At 36.1% G+C, this 21,112-nt stretch overlaps 2 protein-coding genes and 1 long non-coding RNA gene across 3 annotated transcripts; 1 reads left to right on the top strand and 2 right to left on the bottom strand.

Annotated features, from left to right (window-relative positions):
* The first annotated feature begins 1,487 nt into the window (after positions 1-1,487).
* On the top strand, positions 1,488-5,450 carry LOC105126793 (protein LONGIFOLIA 1-like). The gene is made up of 4 exons (XM_011027776.1): positions 1,488-1,828; positions 1,926-3,380; positions 3,492-3,678; positions 4,718-5,450. The coding sequence occupies exons 1-4, from the start codon at positions 1,682-1,684 to the stop codon at positions 5,308-5,310; spliced, it is 2,382 nt and encodes a 793-aa protein (XP_011026078.1). The 5' UTR covers positions 1,488-1,681; the 3' UTR covers positions 5,311-5,450.
* On the bottom strand, positions 5,393-5,818 carry LOC105126794 (uncharacterized). The gene is made up of 2 exons (XR_842488.1): positions 5,645-5,818; positions 5,393-5,528 (listed from the first exon to the last, which is right to left on the bottom strand). It is a non-coding gene; the product is annotated as an uncharacterized LOC105126794 (long non-coding RNA).
* Positions 5,819-14,707: 8,889 nt separating this feature from the next.
* On the bottom strand, positions 14,708-21,112 carry LOC105126970 (beta-carotene isomerase D27, chloroplastic-like). The gene is made up of 7 exons (XM_011028030.1): positions 20,845-21,112; positions 20,617-20,756; positions 19,927-20,019; positions 19,431-19,492; positions 19,084-19,190; positions 15,039-15,131; positions 14,708-14,793 (listed from the first exon to the last, which is right to left on the bottom strand). Exons 1-7 carry the CDS (start codon positions 21,110-21,112, stop codon positions 14,753-14,755), a joined length of 804 nt encoding a protein of 267 aa, XP_011026332.1. The 3' UTR covers positions 14,708-14,752.

Below are 21,112 nucleotides of genomic sequence, written 5' to 3'. Positions count from 1 at the left end.
AATTTAATTTATTTACTCTAAAATATTTTCAATACTCTCATCATCTCTTTATCGCCATAACAATTATATATTATTTTTAATTATTATCACTAGTATTTCTTATTATCATATTCATTGCCATCTCATTAGCCCTGTCATTTTTTTTATTAACACTGTGATTTACTCGTATTACTTTTTTTATTATAATTATCATTATCATGTGACTACATATCTTATTTCATTATTATTAATACTGTTTGTTATTATTATTATTATCATCTTGTTACAATTATTATCACTGTTATGTAATTATTATTATAATAATTTTTTTTACTATCATTATTGTTTCATTATTATTATCTTTCTTCTATGACCGCTACTATTAAAAAATACTTATAAGTAATATATTTTATATAAAAATATTTTTTAAGGTAAACATTAAATATATTTCACTTGTGAAATATTTAATGGGATTATCCATAAAATATTTTATGCAAGGAAGGAGGACCTTAAAAATTTGAACTTATAACTTTTTAGTGAACTTATAACTCAATTAAAATTTAATTAATTATTTTTTAAAATTAAAAAAATATCAATTAAAATTATATGGGCTAACATCCATTAATCTGTCACTCCTATTTCTTCCGACGTAAATTTCACAACCCAAAAACCAATCCAGATAAGTAAAACCCTTTTATTTAGTATAGAGAGTCTTGTAATTTAATGGTTTTGGTAGGTTTTTCTTGTTTATGTATTTTAGGTTCAAGTCTTAGTGTGTATATTTATTATCTCTGTTGTGTCTTATTTATTTATTGAATTTATAAAATATTTAGTATATTGGATTTACATAATGTTTAATAGATGTGAAAATTAATTACACTGCACGTAATTTGACCAATATTATATATTTAAAAAACCCCTTATTTATCGACTCTCTACTCTATCGTGACTCGCGTTAATATTACCAGTACACTTCTCTTGGCGTGGTTACAATACACGTGCACCCCATCGGTGATAGGTCAAACGTTCCCAAAATTGATATAGACCGACAGATCAACCCAGCACAGTAATTTCCAATTTCATGCTACATCTTAAACTCTCTTTATAATAACTGTTATTTACCTAACATCATACATACATGTATCAATTAATTTTTTTAAAAAAACCACGGTAATTTTAGAAAAACTTGAACGAGCAAACTAATCGGGGGTAGTTTAGGGAAAAGGGGCGTCAATCTAAGTCGTCATTCAAACCCACGAAGCTCAAGAAAATGAGGCATCTGACACGTCGAGCCCACGAGCTCAATGTGTGCGTTACAAATGGGAACACTTATTTCTAGCCCTGCCCTTCTTGGAGAAACCAAGTGGCATTTCCTGATCAGGCCCAAACTGCTAAAGAGTAAAGACTGATTAGGCTTTTGTAGTAGATAAAGGGTAAAACTCGTCATTTCGCCTGACCCCCCCACTTGCCTTTAACTTTGCCCACCCTTTAAATGACCAGAAAAGCGGGAGACGCTGATGTAGGCGCAGTCACAGAGAGAAAGACACGCAGGAAAGGGAGAGAAAGGGATTTTGAGTGAGTGAGAAATGAAGTCTGGAGAGTGAAGTATTTTCCGAAGAGAAAGAAACAAAGACTTTCCATATCGATAGCGAGCGTGTTGACGGAGAATCTAGAAGTTGTATATAAAGATAGGAAAAACAAAATGATGGGAATAGTGCAAGAGCAGAACATGGAGAAGCACATAGAGAAGCAAATGGGTTGCATGGCAGGGTTCCTACAGATCTTTGATCGTCACCAGATTATCACTGGAAAACGCCTCTATGCCACCAGACGTCTCCCTTCATCTATGGTCAGTTATAGTCTACTCTCTGACCAGTATGTGTTCTTTGCTCGGTTTATGTCTTTTTGTTTAACGCTAGTGTGTCATTATCTGTGGGAACTTTCAGGGTGTTGATTCTACTCCGAAGTCAGAGAAGTCAATGGGATCACCAGCGATATCAAGAGAATTGGAGAAATCGCAGCAAACAAGAACAATGCCTTCTCCAGACAGGTTTCAGCAATCTCCGGTAACGGAGATCCGGTCGCCGGCGGCACCGGAGTCTCCAATACCGGTTGAGATTCAATCAAAATCGCATCTTACTCCTTCTGTATTTGAATTGAAAGACGGCACGAAATCATCCTGGAGATCCTGCAAAGAAGCTCCAAGACTGTCTCTCGATAGCAGAGCAACTTTTGATGCGAAAGGAAGCCTTAAACCGAGAGAGATCCGTACCAATGCTGCGATTTTGTCGGTCAATGGTTGCGAAAACAACGTAGAGCAAGCAGACTACAATGACAAGCAACGCCGATCACCAAGTGTAATTGCGAGGCTCATGGGGCTTGAGCCATTGCACGACGTGGATCCTGAACAGGTGAAGAAACCTGAACTGAGAAGATCTGCTTCGGAGTCCAGAGCCTCCAGAGAGCTGTTTCAGTATCGATTCATTGATGGAGTCAATTTTCAGTTAAAGCAAACACAGCAGCAAAACAAACAAAGCAATGTTTCTAGCAAAGGAGCTAAAGATCAGAAACTAAATGGCAGAACAGTAGACCCAAAAGCGTACGATGTGGTGCGGAATGCGAGAGCTGAACCAGCTAGAGCTCAACACAGAGGGATTGGACAGAGGAGGAGCTTCTTTGATTCAGCTGATTTCTTTCCCGAGCCAAAACAGACAGTTTCTATATATGGTGAGATTGAGAAGAGGCTGAGAATGAGAGGAATCGATGAGCCATCGAAAGACCTCGAAACCCTCAAGCATATCCTTGAAGCTCTGCAACTCAAAGGCCTTCTACATTCCAACAAGCCAGCAAATCAAATTAATCAAAGAAACTTCATTTACGAAGAATCTCCGATCGTCCTAATGAAGCCAGCAAAATTACTAGCCTCAATGAACATGCCAGCTGGAAGAATCATCAACGACTCGCCTCTTTCAAATTTTAGACCAAGATCTGGTGTACATCGAGATCCAAACTATGCTGAGACATTGCCGGCAATAAGTCCCAGGCGCGAGCGTCCAGAGATCGAAAAGAATGCAAGGGGGCAAGTCAGAGGTAGGAATTTGAGTTCGCCAATGGGAAACGAGAGTGGCAGTAGAAGTCCCAGTATGAGGAGACCTTTGAGCGTTGAAACGCAGAAGAGAGTTAGCAATGATACGGTCGAGCAAAGAAGAGTGTCTCCGGTTCAATCTCCTAAAATCATTTCGAGAAAAACTGGGTTAGATCAGACGACAACTCGGGCACTTAGAAGAAAACCAGCGGTTGAGATATATCGCAAGGATGACAAATCGTTTGTCTCTGCATACGATGACTTGTCCACTTTCTCCGAGAGTAGTGTCAGCACCTCTTCTCACGCTGATATGGAGGTGAATTTTCAGTATTTATTTTATTAATTAAGGGATTTATTTAGTCTCATTGTAAGTAATCTGTTGGTTAGTTGGTGTTAAATTAATTACATTAATATTTTGGGACTGCAGAGGTCGAAATTAGAGGATTATAACGAAGGGAGAAATCTATTAGAGAGGTGCGATAAGCTGCTCCACAGCATAGCGGAGATAACTGCCAGCGAGTTGCAACCTAGTCCGGTATCAGTGCTCGACTCGTCCTTTTACAAGGAGGAATCTTCTCCTTCACCTGTAATGAAACGGACCGTTGATTTCAAAGGTAAGAGCTTCCCTGTTTCTGCCACTCTGTTTTAATATTTGCTCGGTTCGAGAAATTCCAGAGATTCTCTGAAAGCTTAGATTTTTACAGATTGACTTAAATAGATTTATGACGTAGTTTCTGATTCTCTAATTTAGGCCTGAAACTTGAGGCCAATAGATATCTAGACGTACTTGTAGTTAGAATAGCGGTCCTCCCTTTCCATGGCTGTCAAGTAAAATGCATCAACAACTTACCGTGTCAGTGGCTAATAATGTGCCTAAAATATGGGGTATCGAATCTAATAGATTATGGGGGTTGGCTTAAGTGGTCGCTGCTTAGCTACAACTCAGTAACATGGTAAACTATGCTACTAGCTTTAGCAACCTAAAGGCAGGCGATGGTGGTTCGAGTAAAAAGGCAGAGGAGCTCCGGTTGTACAGTCACGTGGAGAGATTTTAGTGCCTCGAGTGATGATGATAATCGGATTTGTGAAAACGACTGCGTATCTTGTGGAGTCCTTATTTATGACCGTTAAATACAGAGTAACTGGGATGAATAAGGAGCTTTAAATTTAGCCTCAAAACAGGCACTGCTGTGAAATTACTTTATAAAAGAGAGAAAAACCCTAGATCTCCGTACTCTTTTTTCTTCTATAATTTATCCGCTTAGAAAAGAATACGCTTCCCTGAGCTGACAGACAGGTGAGCATTGAAGGGTTCCATAACAAATTAGAATGCTTGATGCCTGTCTTGCTTACTTTTAATAATGCCCACAATGTTACTGCCTTGGCTTCCTAGAGATGAGCTGGCTTCTTGGAGCTGGCATATCTTTGTTTTTATGATCGTTTGCTTTCTCTGTCAGTTCTATTAAGCCTTTGTTACTGTCATGGTCTGTACTGACGTAGACAGTGTTTCCTTTGTTTTAAAACTTACAAGTAAAGGAACATTTTAATTGACACAGCGCTGCCTATGAATAATGTTCTTGTCTTGCCAATTTATCATAACTTTGGACGTTCATGGCTTATGATTTTTTATTTATTTATGTATTTTTTGGTCAGATCAATTAGAAGAAGTAGAGATAGAGGATGATATTTGGAGCACAACAATCTCAACAGCTGAGTCAAATTCCGATGACTCTGACCTTATGTACATTTCTGACATCCTCCGAGCTTCGAATTATTTGCCTGAGGACTCCGATATATTCCTGCTGCTAGAGAAGCAGCAATATCTTAAAGGGAAGGACACTTCCAAAGTGTCAACACTCCAAAGAAAGCTTGTTTTTGACACAATCACGGAAATTATGAATCGCAGGAGACATTTGCCTCCTTGGAAGGCCATTAGTTGGACGAATCCTGAGAGTGGACCAATTTCATTGCAACAAATCTGGTCAGAATTTCAAAGAATTCGGCAGAGGGACGCATCAGATGACTTGTTTGAAGTGATCTGTGGAGTGCTTAGAAAGGACCTGGCAGGTGATACCATTAGTGGATGGGGAGATTGCCCAGTTGAGATGTCTGAAGCTGTTTTAGATATTGAGAGACTGGTATTCAAGGATTTAATTGGCGAAACCATCCGAGATCTCGCTGCTTTTGGCCGGAAGGGAAAATGCAATCAAGGAGACCCCTTGCCTCGAAGGAAATTGGTATTCTGAAAACAAACGAACAAAAAAATAAAGCAGCCATCGCCTTTTTCGTTCGTTTTTTCGCTTCTTTTTTTGGTTTTTGTTTTTTGCAAGGGAGGATTTAACAATGTGGTGGGGAATGTTTAGTTTAATTCACCAGAAAACCAGCATATCTAATGTTCACTTTTGCATTTAGTCTGTAAAGAGGGGAGGGAACCACGAATGAAAACGTTAAACTAGTTGTATGTGTAAGCTTTCAAGCGCACATGAGGTTTGATCTTTTAAAATATTGGGAAGTTATAAAGTGCATGGAAAGCTCAATTATTTTCCCACTAAAAGAGAGTTTAGTCCGCTAACAAGCAATGAACCATCATTGCATCTGCTACTCTGAAAATTATATGGTCGAAAGTGTTAAATCTCCGTGACTCTTCAAGCTAGAGAGGAGAGGGTGTTGGTGGTCATCACAGTTATCCTGTCCACCACAACCGTGAGCTCAAGTTTTCAAGAGAGGCTTGCATGTGTTTTGACTGTTAGATAGTCCCTTCTTTGGATCATGATGTAAGGAGAATCTCTTGGAAAAATAAGTACTGGTTGGCTTGGAAATGGATTTACCATAGGAGAGCGAAAAATAAAAGGCGCAGGTCAGGACAAGCCAGGACAATTCTTTCTACAACAGGAAATTCCTGCTAAAATTACAGGAGTAACTTTTATGTGCATCACGCTTTATTCGTACCTTCTTCTTTTAAACGCAAGGTGCAGCAGGTAGGGTTCTGCCCCTAAAGTCTCAGTGATATCAGCAAGTAACCATAAAGGAAAAAAATGATGTGATGAACGACTGAGATATGATCTACTGTCAAGGGTAATCCACGAGTTGTTAGAAATCTACAATATTAAATTAGTTTTCATGTTATATAGATTAAGATAAACTTTAATTAGATAAGGATAAAAAAATTAGTTTAAATAGTACTTGTAAGACTATATATAACCACTTTAAACATTCAGATTAAAAAAAAAAGGTGTTAGCTGCTGAGCAAAATCAATGTGAGTTTTGTTCAACAATCGGTATCATGTTCTATAGTTTGAAAGGGAGGGAGGACCAATAGGTTAGGAAGAAGAAAAGGCATACGCAAAGCAGCATTGTCTTTGGCAGATCTCCCCAAAACACACACAGCAGCAGGAAAAAGGAGAGGACATGCAAAGCACCAACGTATTTGACGACAAAAGACATAGCTGTAGTTTACGTGATGAAGAAAACAAATATAATAACAGTTTGTTTCTTGGAAGAAGAAGACCAACAGTAACAACCTGGAGGCTGTAGCAATCAGGCCTCTCCAACGCGGGCAGTAGTTTGTAACAGTCCTCCCACCAGCAGCCAACACCTGAAATACCAGATCTTTCACATAACGGTTGGCTTCCATCACAACAGCAGATCAACAAACACGATAGCAGCATTGTATTAGCAAATCACTCTCCAACAGTAGCAAGAAAACAGATCACGACAACAACATATTTCAAACAATCCAGTTGCAGCTCAGCATGTTCATGCCAGCAGTAACACAGCTTCAAGTCACAGTTAAAGAAGAATTCTTTCACAGCTTGCAGCAATGATGAGAGATCTTCAAATTGTTGAAGGGATCAAGAATCTTAACAATCAGAATTACACTACATGGTCAATATGCATGATGTCTCACATGCAAGGCCAAGATTTGTAAGAAGTAGACAACGACAATGAGGAAACACAACCAACCGAAGATATGAATAGAGGCCTACACAAGTAGAAGATTAAAGCCAGTAAAGCAATGTTTTTCTTTAAAACCATGATTGAAGATGATATGTTGGAACACATTTGGGATGCTTCAACGCCAAAAGAAGCATGAGACACCCTTGCTTGTATCTTCTCAAAGAAGAATGACGCCAGACACAACTAGACATGGTGATTACTTAGTACTTTAACATGTTGAAATCAACATGTTGTAAGATTTTCAAATAAAACCTGGATAAACTATTGGTGAAATAAGGGCAAAAAAAAATCATTCATTGTTTAAAAATCTAATATCAAAGTTATGTTGCTACAGTACAAGAATGACCTGCTTAACCATGAGTTTAGAAATTTAGCCATAATAGCAAGAATCTCATTGAAGGGTGATAAGGAAGCACTCCACACTAACAATGGTAGGAGTAAGCGGTGGTGTACTCGCAAAGATAGAACCAAAATTTGCACATTGACGATGAATCTAATAAGAATGGTAATAAAAAGTAGAATTATTGAAGTATAGGAAATTTTAAAGTATGGGAAGTTTTCATCGAGGAGGAGTTTAACAAAAGATTTGAAGGCTAATGTCATAATTATGAAAAAGTGGTCACATGAAGAAAGCTTGTAGCTATTTCAAGTTCAGAAAAGTAGAGATGAATGAGATGTTGATACATCATTTTCCATAGAAAAGGAAGAACTAGTATTGACAATGACAATTAAAGATCAAACCAATTATGAGAGTAATTGAATTTTTTATTCCTAGTGTTCTAATCATATGAATAATGATAAGTAAAGGCTACAACATCTGATAAAGTATAAAGGAAGTCCTGTAGTAGTAACAACTAACAATTTAAGATTACTAATAACCTATATTGGTAAGACAACAAGCACACCTCATTATAACTTTGATAATGTTCATATTCAAGAAGTTAATCATGTTCTAGATATGAAGGAAACTTTGATGTTTGTAGCATAATTAATATCAACGGACTATTATTTCTTGTTTGGTCCATATAATGTTAAAGTATACCAAGATTTTGATTATGACTAAGATTATTGATTTTAATCATGATAAGAAGCTAGATCAATAACTAAATTTCTCTTTTATTGATCCTTGGAAAGAGAAGGTCTAATTACAAGTATAAAGTTAAAAAAATCTTTTGTTCCGTACAAAGAAAAGGACATTGAAGTAGATGAAAAAGAGTTTATTGATTTTGATAAGCCTGAATTAGTTGGAGCATCTATCACAAAAATATCTATATATAATGAAAATGTCTCATTATATTATATAGAAGAAAGTATCAATGAGTTTGATCTTGATGATGAAGATAATTTTGAATCTTCAATGTCTTTAAAGAATTGTTCAAACAATATACAAGAACAAAAGTAGGATGGAGAGCTAGAATAGTCATCTACAAAGATGGATGTTGTTGTTTCGATTAAAAGTTTTGTTTAGAAAAGTTATTTTTTTAGAAGAAGAGTTTTAGCGACTAAGGACTTTCCTCTACTTTATAGATCTCATGCTCTATGTCTTAATAAGAAAGAAGTTTTTGTGTAGAAGAAATGTTGTGGTAAAGAGAAAGAAAATTTAATGGCTAGTTATTGTAAGGGTCAAAGCTTCAACAGAAAGATTTCAGATCTTTATGATTCTAAAGAGGCAGAATTGAAAGGTTTAGTTGATAGTATTATAGATAAGTTACAAAAAATTAAAGAAGTGCAACCCTAAAAGTCAATTTCATTTGGAAAAGCTATGTATCCAAAGATTTGGAAATACAAATATGGTCTAGAAGAATGCAATTAATGTTAAACATAATGATGAAACTACCTTTGTCAATGTCAAAAAAATCAATATTTGATAATTATGGAATATGAACCATAACAACATTATTGAGACAGGATGTCATGAAGAGAAGAAAAAGGTGAAAGAATAATGATAATTGCTTTCGAGAAGGAGTTCAATATCAACTAAGATTTAGATTCATAGAATTTAAAGTTTATAAAAATATTGTTAGAACTCTATAATATTAAAATTATTATATATTAGAGTTTTATCATTACTAGAAGTTAACTAATGACTACTTTCACCTTAGTTAGATAAGAATAAAAGTCTTAGTTTAAGTAGTATTTTTAAGGCTATATATAATCACTTTAAATATTTAGATTTAAAATAAAAAAAAAACATAAAAAGATAATAAAAAAAAAATATCAAGTGTCATATTTTTATTATAGCAAAACCAATGTGAGTTCTGTTTAACATCGATTTTAAGTGAAATTGATAAATATATGGATTTAGTTTGAGACATGAATTTACTAGAATTCTGTTTATTTTTATGATTTAAAGATATTGCAAAAAAAATTAAATTTTTTAATGTATTATTTATTTTAAATTAATATTTCTTGATGTTTTTAGATCATTTTAAAATACTAATATTTAAAATAATTTTTTAAAATTTTAAAAATATTATTTTAATATACTTTTAAATAAATATTATGTTAAAAATTAAAAGTATATTAAAATCACACCCCTCTAGTATCTTCGATATCTTTTGCTCGGAGCTGCGATAGCTACCTGTCTCTGCACATGCTGGTGACTATAGCTACAAGATATTTAAATGCTTCTATTGTTTGCGAGTCTGCAAGGCTATTATTTGTGTGTCTGTAATCTTAATGGATTTGGTTGGCGCTTGTAAATGTTTGATTTGATATGCGTCCATTTTCAGCCAGTTCATCTATAATAGATCATCTTGAGCAGGAGCCCCTTTATGGCTTGTAGGGGAAAACGGGGAGAATATTATCATATGCCAACAAGTAAAATAGGACCCACTATCAATCCTTTCGTGTTGCAGATATTACAAGAACTAAACTAGGAGATGGAGAAGTTGAAGACTTGGGTAGACTCATGGAATTTAAATATTGTCTTCAAAAAGTACCCGTAGAAAGCTGCTTAATGGCCAATGCATTAACCAAATTAAAGGTACCTAGGGTTTTCTTTATGCGTAGCACTTCCGTTTCCCGTCTTACAACATTGCAGCTAAAGCAAGCATACCATGTGCTGCTACTTTTAAGTTTATCGAAGGTCCTGAAAAACATGTTCTCGTCACCTCTTTCCAGTAATTATTTGTTCGCTAGGCTCTGAGACATTCATGGTCCTGTTCGTTCTGTGTTAGCAGCATTCTAACAAACTTTTCGTTGAAAAAAAATAAAAATGATGATGATGGCAAAGAAAGGAAGAAAGAACCTCATGGGCCACTCCTGTAGGACTCGTTCTGTCGCCTAGTTTGAAGCTGTGGTTAAATGAAAGGGGTTGTGGCCGGTCCCTTTTTCATGCCCGTCATCACACCCTCTACCCATTTGATGCAAAATGTTCTGGCAGGACATTGTTATGGGCACTGCTCTATCTCGATGAATTATTATTATGTGTATCGCATGGTCGAAGTACTTTGTTTATCAGAATGGTTCCCACTTCCCATCCATATAGCCCTACTTGGGTTTCGTATATTTTTGCTTTTTATGACATTGTTCTTCCCTTTTATTTCTTTGGCTAAACTGCCAATGTGTGATGTGTGCACAGGACAACGAAAGCAAAGATACAAATGGAGTGGGGTTACAAAGTGATAGCTACCTCAGCGCACAGCGGGAGCCTTGATTCCTTATTTCATTTCACTTTTCCATTACAGGTCTTGTGGCCCATTTCTTCCAGTTGGCCGGTCCCTCTTAATTTGCTTTTAGGGCACACCAATTTTCTCTTTCACTTCTAAACAGGGTAAATATGAGGTCCTTCTCATCCTTGTAGAGTACTAGCCTGTCCATTTACATGTTGCGAGAGTTAAATGGTGGGTGGTGGCATGGGACACATCTCACTGCCATGGGCTTTCACTGTCTTTCTGGGCGGTACATTACGACATCTGTTACGAGGTAATCTGTTCAGTCTTGAATCAACCGACGAGGTTAATCTGAGCTTTCTATAGTTTATTTTCTCTTTTACAGCTTGCAATTTTCTCAAGAACTGCACTTACTAAACATTCTTAAAGCTAAAGATTCACAGCAGTGAAAAAAATTATTACCGTAATAAATGAGCATGATGTCTCGGTTAGTGGCTATCAATTATACTCTTTCCGTTCTGACAATCCCTCTTCAACTTTTAACTTCCCCTCCCTCGTGTCAAGAAGACTCACAGTACGTCATGTTTTTGCCAATTGGAATTGGAGATGGTTTTTAACTCACCCATGCCTTCTTTTTTTTTTATAAAAAAAAAAAAACAAAGATATTCTTTCGCATAATTATTCATAGTAAAGAATACGAAGTTCTTGAAGTATACAAACTCAACTTCTCAAACGGAGTATTGGACCTTGTAATTTCTCTACTTGATCCATGACATTTACCCATTAGCAAACAGGCCCGGCCCACACTCTACAACGGGGAACCAAGCCTGTGTGAAGCCCACACTTCAAGTTGCTGTAATGTTATGATGGGGCCAGCTCAAGCCCACAATTAAGCTTTATCTTAAAGAGAGCCATGGCATTTTCTCCCCAACCAACGTTATGGGCATTTTTTTGAGCTCTCTTTGTCATCATTCTGCACTGCACCGTACCTCAACCATTTCCCCTACACTTTTTTTGGCTGATCATCGTTTTTTATTTATTTATACAGTGATTCTTTTTGTGAAGCAACTCAGCGTTTAGCTTTATTTACAGAAACCGTGGTTTATTATTTTATTATAAGGTGTTAAAGAGCAAAATTATGGAAAGTTATGCCATTTTAATCTATGATATAATCTTGAATATTTTTATGATGTGGCATGTAATTGTTCCCTGGCATGAAAAGGCTCTCCACAAGAAAAGACAAATCAATCAATCAATTATACTTAGTTGATACAGGTGAAATCAATCAAACAAAATATTGAGTGCAATCATGCTGTACAACGCTCTGTGGAATTCACCAACAAGGACATTTCTTGGGGGTTTGAATGCTAAAGGTGGGAATCCTGCAGCACCGATGTCCCGAAATATTGCTGGAAAAAAGTGAAACTTATGTGCTTTGCTTGAATTTAATGGGTTTTTAGTTTTTTTATTATTGTTGTTGTTGGCAGCCTTGTTTAGGTTTACAAGATATGGAGACGATACTAAACTTTTCTGGGGTTGTTGGAAGCTAAGAATAACAATTAAACAGATAATATATAATTTTTTTACAAGTAAAAAAAGCTTAAAGTTCAAACCTCAATCGAGTCTATTATTTTTTTTGGAGGTTTTTTTTGAAACATCCTTAGCTTAGCTGTATATTTAACCATAAAATCCTCCCTTGCATTGGCTTTTTTACAGGTATGATGAAGTTTCACCTCCCAGGCTATCAAATATCTTCACTGCAAGGGCTCTAAACTTAAAAAACTCCTGCTGCTGCCGTCAGAAACCAGAGGAATAGCATTTTAGAGTAAGAGATGCGCAAAATCCATAGCCTCTCCCAAGCTAATTAACAAAAGACCATACTTCAAGGCCACTAATTCAGGCGAAAGATTACCTTCAGTGCCTATAAATCTAGTAAACCCCACAACAAATGAACCTGCTGGAGTACGAATATATAAGATCACCAAATCCAGCTCTCCCTGGATCACCTGTGAACTAATTCCATCCACGTCTAACTTATCAAAGTCCTCTGCATGACGCTGCCAAGAGCACTCTAAAGGATATGAGGTGCCAGCCTTAGTACTCTTCCACGCCGAAATGCAATCAACAGCCATAATGTGAATGTTCCTGATAAGCCATCATCACCACCATAAAAGTCGCCAAAACTCGTAATATTCTTGTGACGTCATATCCACCACATAGAACTTAAGAATAAATTGGCAGAACTAGAAGAAGCCAGAGCCCTAATCCATGCATTGCATGGTATTGTTGCAATCGCATCCATTAACATTGCTCAATCCAATTATGCTCCAAATCCTCCCCTCCTCCACACAGTCCCTCAACATTGTTTATCGCAGGCCCAAACATCACTATGTTTGTCAAGTTTCGATAGAATAAGCATGATGATTAAGTTCTTATTACTGTCAACATCATCAAGGTATTCGTACTCCTCCATCATTATTATTAAAAAATAATATAAATTATGTATTAAAATTTTACTTAACAAATTAAATTAATTGTTGAGTTAAGATAATTTTTTAATATGATATTAAAATTTAATAATTAAAGAATCATGAATTTAAATCTCATCATTTATATTTATTTTAAAAAATAAAAAACAACATGTTTTTTAACACCTATGATTGAGATCCAAACATAGCCTTGTAGAATGAAATGATACCTCTTTGGAGGCTGCCCCCCGTATGCCTTGTAACTCCACCGAGTTTCACATTTGAACACTTGAAAAGAGATTATCATGAAGGGTTTCACTTTCAGCTGATTTTGTTTTGGTATAATGGGTTGCATTAGTCGGTCACTCTCCCAACAAGACAGAAAATACAGCAGAAAAATCCTAGTTTGGACAATAGACAGCATATAAAAGGTGGGCGACAATCTTGGTCCACCCTGTTGATTCTAAACCCTACAATAAATCCTCAATCAAAGCACTTCTCGTAATAAAAGGGCTAATTGCCTTCGCTACGAGCAAATTTAAGAGAGTTGCATCTCCCTAATCAAGCCTCACCAAATACCGCGATTTTCAGAAGCGTCACACTAGTTCCTTTTAGGGCTACAGGATAAACGGTATTTGCTTCGAGGAAAGGAACAATGTTTTTACATTTTCTCATTCTGTCCAAGGATCTTTCTAGTCTAAACTGTGACCATTGTTTGGCTTCATTTAAATGGTGGTCATTGTGATGATTTCATCTGAATGAAAGGGGACAAGGAGAGTTGATGATAATAACTTTTGGATTTTGAATGACCTTTCATGTTTAGCGAATGATGCAAGCATTAATCATAAAACCCATGTCTGAAGTAATCATGATATGCTACTATCTCTTCAATTTTTCAAATATTTCTTGTCTCGAATATGTGTGACCGTTATTAGTGGTTTTCATCCAAAATCCACAGATGTTCCTTCCACATTAACATCACAACATTTCAATTACTTGTTAGAGCTATGGCTCTGGCATTCCTCACTGACCTTCTCTTCAGAAACCAAAAGGCTATGGAATGATCTTGGAATCATGAAATGTCAATTCCTGCTAAAAGCATCCTGGGCTTGAGTACATGGTCCCTATGACATCTATCATAAACTGGCCCCAAAAAAAGCGGCGCTTGAACAAATTAGTTAGACCTTTTCATTAAGGTAAGTTACACATCAGCTTAGCAAAATGAATGGTCGATAGTCGTATTTATTTATTTATTATTTACAACCATAGCACTGTGAAATCTGAATTACCCTATAGGCTAACATTTGTAGACCTCCAATGACTGCATGAAAATTCTTGAAGAAACGGAGGAAAACTGCAGTAGATACACCATTAAAAAGGGATTAGAATAAAGAGGCACACACTAATCTCCATGCAACTCAACAATATTGCCTATTTTTTACCAGTGCTGAACAAGTTCTTTCTTATTCCTTAAGTGGTTTGTCAAATAAGTAAAAAAATCATCACAACATTGTGACTTATGACAAGTGGTCATGAACTTCTGAATTGAATAAACAGTATGAAAGAAATATCTCTCAATTAGTTGTCAGAATAAAAAGGTTCTTGTGGTAAAATGCCTTCCTGCTTCCTTCACAACTTGCGCCGTCATGTTAGCTCGAGCATTGCATGCTGTGCTTTCGGTTTTCTTTGCCTGCAAATCATATACACAAGAATTTTGTGAGTGAGAAACGAAATTCCCATTTTATATTCTGAACTTTGATGTTATTGTCCTAGTAGACTGTCCATTTAGAACACGTAAATGATCTTTTGATCTACGTATGGCCTGTCTGCTGATTGGATGTTATACTTAGAGGCGTTATATAAGCCAAAACATACATTGGAATTAATTAAGGATGCATGAGCATATGCTTATGCGAGGGTGGTTTGGATCATTACATAGTTTATAACATGGCTGCTTGAATGCTGGATCTTCAGTTATCGCAGGAGGTTCCTGGCCATATATCATCTCACAGCTCATATCTTCAAAATCTGCGAAAATCAGATAGCACACCGTTAGCATCTTAGCTGCAGCAGACTGATGCTCTATATTTTAAGTCATCATGTGTTGATTGCAAAATTATAATTAACAATGGTGGCCCCTGTGCCAAGCTAATGATTGGCACGTGGGAATGTAAAGAACGTTCAACTTGGGTGCTTGTTGTGATCCTACATGGGGTAGGTTTAGAATGATGTGCTTGTTTCGGGAACAGATGAATATTAGTGTCTTGCATTGAACATTGTCGCCTTGATGGCACTAATCATGGAATCGTATATTTCTAATTAACGTTCACGAATTCAGGTATCTTTGACTGGATTTGCATAATGCAATTTATAGGAGCAGTAGTCATCCCTGTGATGGAATTTTCACCTTAGATTGGATGGATCTAGTTGCATTTTTGCACCCTTAGTGGTTATACTCGGGGCCCTTCTTTGACATGATGAGCATGGCCTCCACGTTCTCTAGTGCAGGTACTGTTACTCCTGGAAGCATATCCCTTTTTCTTTTGTTGCTTTTCAATTAATGCTATAGGCGTAAAATCGGGAAGGATCGTTTCTCTTTTGGAAACTGTTCTATTTCAATGTTCTGCATGTTATAGAAAGTGCTAAATTATACTATGTATATTATAGTAATTTTACTTACCATGTATAGTGTATAGGTTTAATCTTGTGTAGTGCTCTATAATCTTACTATTGTATGCTACCCTACTTGTATAAATAAAAAAAGATTGGCCTAGTGGTGGAAGGGGTTTGTCTTCTTTCACTGCACTTGGGTTCGAGCCCTGGCATGCGCACCTGTCACCCCCGCGGTGCCTTACATGTTTACTGGGTTTGCAGGGTATTCAATGGGCCGTAGGGATTAGTCGTGATACGCACAAGCTGGCCCGGATACCCCACATAAATCAAAAAAAAAAAGATAGCTAACACATTTTTGAAGCCTTTTATTGTTATATTATTTTTAATTTGGTACAAGAACCTTGCATCTTAACATTTTTCTTTTTTCCTAATAGATCTAACACAAAATCACATCAACGCAGCTCCCATCACCATTGTTATCCCTAATTCGATTCTCTCTTCCTTCCCCGAGGTAATTACATTAGCATTGTCTTCCTTTTTGTTTGGTAAATAAGCTAGTGGTTCTCTGCTTTCAACTCTTATCGCTGTCACCACTAATTCTTGTCTCACATGCCTCTATTAAACACTCAACAGGTAATTTTTCTGAAGCTCTCAAACACTAATAATTATCTTTATTGGTAAATACAAATGAAGTCATAGAGTATTTCACTTTGTTGATAGCTCATTTCGCGTCCCTCTTCTTGACTTGCCACTATCAATGGTTCACCCTTTCAGATCAATCCATCTTTTCTATTTTAGAAACAACTTATTTTTAAGTGCCCTTCTCTCTTCTCTTTCCATGGATGTGATGCACCTTGTCATTAAGTGTCAGAATTCATGTAGTTCTACTTTTAAACAAGTTATTACCTCTCCGTCGAACTCTAGAATTATACAATTTCATGACACTTTCCAAGAAATCCGTCAAGGTGATGATTTTGTCACTATTTTATTTGCAGAAAGAGAAGTCCTTACTTGATGAATTGGCAGCTACTGGAAGGCCTATTTCGCTAAAGGATTTCAACTTATATGTGTTTCGCAAACTTCATGATGAATTTAAGGACTTTGTGACTAGTTTACCCACCGAGACTAGCCCTCTTTCCTACACTGACCTCCATAGTTATCTCTTCACTCATGGGTTTTTTCATAAAAGTTTACTTCAATCCATAGAAAGCTCTATTATTACCGTGTTGCTGCCTACACCAGCTCAGCCCCCCTCGGTTTTTGTTGCCCAGGGTTAGTTTTCCTCCTCTCATGGACAGTCCTCTGATTCTCATAGCAGCAGCTACAATTCTATCACGGTAGGGGTTGTTTTCGTGGTGGCTGGCGCAACATCAATATAAATTTTAATAGTGACACTACCTTTTGTCGTAGGAATAACGGTCCTAACAATAGTATTTGGTAACAACAGAATTAACAGCAAGGAAATTATTCCCTTTCATCAAATCAGTGGTCTAGTAAATGATATGTTAGGTGCCAACTTAGCTATACTTTTGATTAGTCGGCTCAGCAATGTTCCCAACTCCATAATCACAGGTTACAAGATAATGCCAACCTAGCTCTTAGCAATATTTCCACAGGAATCTCTGTTAGTTAATTGCTTTGCTTTATAGACACAAGTGTGAATTAACATGTCACTTCTGATATTGCGAGCATGACGGGTTCATAACCTTATCTTTGTAATGATAACTGTATATCAGTGATACTAAATGACTTATCATCTATTATACTATTCATACTAAATTACACTTAAAAAACCTTTATTTTGTCTAATGTTTTATATGTTCCTTGGAATTAAAAAATTATTGTTATATGTTCAAAAGTTGTCTTAAAGATAACATGTTTTTTTTCATCACTTTCAAGCTCAAATTTAAAGATAATTTTCTCATAAAATTAAATTTATCCAAACAAACTATGGTTATAAATACAAAAAATTACATATTTTTTTTAGGCTATTAGTGTTCATCACTAATAAATTTTTCCACACACTCATAAATAAAAAAAATGACATTGTTGAATGTCATCATCGAGATACAATCAAATTTATTTTTATTTTGTTAGTTAGTTTAAAATATTTTTATAATTTTAAAATTATATATTTGAAACTTTTATATATCTTATTAATTGTATATCTACTATTATATTGTAAAATAAATTTTTTTGAATGTATGTTTTACTTTACTTATGATGATAGTTTTTTGTGTACTTTTAAGTATTTTTATTATTTTTTTTTAATTTATATAATACTTATTAGTTAGATTTTTATTTCACTTCATGTGTATTTCTAAGCTATACCTCCTCTAATTTGGATCATCGTTGTCTTGACATGTTATCTCAAAGAACTCACATTTCTCGTCATGAAAGATTTCGTGGACATGGTTTTTCATTTGATAACTATGTCCAGGTAGCTAATTTTCCTATGCCTTCAATTAACCTTTACCAAACTCCACTACACACCTGCCTTCTCTAACTACTTTCTCAATACCTAAATCCAACTCATTACCCATGATACCTCCCTCAACTGACCCTTCGATCGTGCCTTCCAACCCTGCTCGTATATCACCACATGCATCTTTATTTATTGATATTCTTCAAGTTCTACCCCTTCAGTGACATTGATTTCAACCTCCTCTAATGTTGTTACCCAATCTGGTTCCATGTCTGGTTCAACATCTTCTACCGCATCAACTTCATCAACTCATGTTTTGGACTTGGTTATTGATTTGTCCAACTATCCAATTAAGCAAACTTCAAGTTCAGATCCTTCCTTTACTATTCCAGCACCTCGATACCATCCTATGGTTCTTTATCCCTAACAGCCCAAAACAATAAATCTATCAACGTCTTTGGCTTCCCCTAACACCTCTACATCATAGGTCACTACTCCTTATGGTTTATATATCACTCGTAGTTCATGTTTCTCCTTTCATGGTTTTATTAATATTGATTGTGTTGATAGTATTGATGATTGTAAATTGACTAGTGCTTATCTTGTAAAGTTTGGTACTACTATCTCTGAGAAATCAAGCAAATAACGATCAAGATGGCAAGCACATTCTTTAAGCCTCCTATTATTTTCAACTCTACACAATATAAATATAAAGGGATGGCTAGCACATTGTTTAAGCCTCCTATTATTTTCAACTATACACATTATACGTTCTTTGCAGTGCAAAATAAAATTTGAGAATATTGACTTTTTATGAATTATTCTGTGTCTGTTCTTTTTAAGATTTTCAAACGCAGTATCTTATGATACATACATACAAAATTTTGGTTCCTATGCCTGTTTGGCCGGCCATGCATGCAGTTGCTGAAGGAGAATACTTACTTGGAACCATGTTAACTGGCATTCCAAAGGAGTGCTTGATAAATGTTTGACTTGGAACCTTGCATAGATTAGTACACATCCCAATACAGTCTGTCTCCTCTAAAAACCTGCAAGGTGTAGATTTTATGGCTAAAATACCAAGAGCAATAAAAACTTCAATGATGATTTGATAATTTCCATTGTGATGGCCATGATGGTAATGGAGAAGGGAGAGACTTGAAGCAACAAAGCAGATTGATTTAGGAAAGAAAGTGTCAACATATATGAGATGGTAGGGGACCCCTAAAGGCTAAAATTATGACTATGAATTTCGTCTAGGTTGAAATTACAGAGAAGATAATATTTACCTGCACTTTTTTATGTGAACTACATTCTTTTCTTTTCTTCCATTGAAGTCGGATTCCCGCACCTTGTTTTGTAAAATTGATAAAATCACTCTCATTAGTGTATAACTCACAATTTAATACAGAATGCTATTAACTAAGACAAATTTAGGTTAAAAAAAAAGGGGCAGAGCATGAGGGAAAACAAATTTGAGTAAAAAATATTAATGGTTGAAGGCACACGTTAGTATTGGATCAGCAACTTCTTCCTTTTTCAGGCTCAATTCTCGATTTTTCAAGCTGCCATGACAAATTATCTCTTGATGACTTTCTTCTGGTACTGGCATGTTTTTTCCCATGGCAAAGGATCTGAGGCCAGAGGGGGAAGAAAAGGAAAAGGATGCTCCACCACTATATTTTCTTTTTTTTCTTAAGGAAAAAAATGAAGATTTTTATTTTTGGTGTAATGTCCATGTAAATCCATCAAAAACAACAAATCATGTAAATGGAATTTCACTACCTCGCAGGGTCCGACTAGCCAAACAAAGAACAAGGTTGTGAAGGCAGCAAAATATTCTCTTGTAAACGTGCACTGTGGTAGCATCATCTTTGCCTGCCACAAATCAAAACAACAACACTTATTTATTATAATATCGGAGCATACTATAAGGAATTTAGGAATTATACCTCACGTGACAGAGATTGGTAGATAAAATAATTAATGGTTCGTTAATATCTAGAAGGTCTTCCTTGTAGTGATTCATGTGTCTCTGTCTCAAACATGTCCAAATCAACTTTGCATCAAGGATGGAAGGAATGAGAGGAAATATTATCTCCTATTGATAAAATAAATAAAGAAGAGGAAGAGGAAGAAGAAGAAGATGATGATGATGATGATGATGCATCTTTTGCCACTAAGGCATGTTGTTTCAGATGGTGTTGGCATTTGCAGTAACAGCTTCTAAAAGATGCAGTCAGAATGCTTTATTTCATACACACATAGGTTTACTACTCAACTTGCATTATTTCTGGGATCGAAACTGATAATCTGAACTCATTTGTTCTCAACGATATAGAGATGAGAGGCCTAGGAGTTCCCATGCAGTTCTCTCTATATATGTATGCATGAAACCTGATCAATAGTTTTATACATCGGTAGTAAAAACGACAAGAACAGAAAATAAACAAGAAAAAAACGTATCGAACTTGCCAAGGTCGATATCGTTGCGGGGATGGCTCTATTAAGAGATTGAAGCACAAGCTCATGTTGTTGAGTTGGATTGAATTTCCGCCATGTATCTCTAGCTGTCTGTGTCAAGCTCTCATAATCTCTCTTGCTGTTTCTCATCCCTGCATATGTTTTCGTGATCTGATTTTCTTTCCTCGAAAATGAAATGAAGAAAAGCCCATATTAATAGTCAAAAGAAATTAACTAAACCTGTTGCATCTTGAAATCGCTGCGATAGATAGTTTATAGCTAGCTTAGCAAACCAGCTATCGTTATAGACAGTAGTCTTTTTCGTAAGTCCTGCTAATAACATATCAGTAGGATGCGAAGCCTTCCTTTCCTCTCCAGTCATATTAGTATCTGGTGTTCTTGTTAGAACGGCAAGAACAGGAGAGCGATGTTTGAGCTTGCAAGCACGCTTCTGTCGCGGCAGGGATGGAACAGGACTTCTAGTTTGACAAAGAAATCCTGCATCCAT

This window comes from Populus euphratica, unplaced genomic scaffold, assembly GCF_000495115.2.
Source record: "Populus euphratica unplaced genomic scaffold, PopEup_1.0 scaffold30.1, whole genome shotgun sequence".
NCBI lineage: Eukaryota > Viridiplantae > Streptophyta > Magnoliopsida > Malpighiales > Salicaceae > Populus > Populus euphratica.
Note: the sequence above shows the minus strand (reverse complement) of the source record. Positions and strands in the feature narration are given on the sequence as shown.

Excerpts from the sequence above, each read along its gene's own strand:
- LOC105126793 (XM_011027776.1), top strand. The coding sequence starts at position 1,682 with ATGATGGGAATAGTGCAAGAGCAGAACATGGAGAAGCACATAGAGAAG. Across the intron at positions 1,829-1,925 it reads GACGTCTCCCTTCATCTATG|GGTGTTGATTCTACTCCGAA; the intron begins GTCAGTTATAGT and ends GGGAACTTTCAG. Across the intron at positions 3,679-4,717 it reads ACGGACCGTTGATTTCAAAG|ATCAATTAGAAGAAGTAGAG; the intron begins GTAAGAGCTTCC and ends TTTTTTGGTCAG.
- LOC105126970 (XM_011028030.1), bottom strand. The coding sequence starts at position 21,112 with ATGGATGCAGGATTTCTTTGTCAAACTAGAAGTCCTGTTCCATCCCTG. Across the intron at positions 20,757-20,844 it reads GCGATTTCAAGATGCAACAG|GGATGAGAAACAGCAAGAGA; the intron begins GTTTAGTTAATT and ends AAACATATGCAG. Across the intron at positions 14,794-15,038 it reads GCAGCCATGTTATAAACTAT|GCAAAGAAAACCGAAAGCAC; the intron begins GTAATGATCCAA and ends TATGATTTGCAG.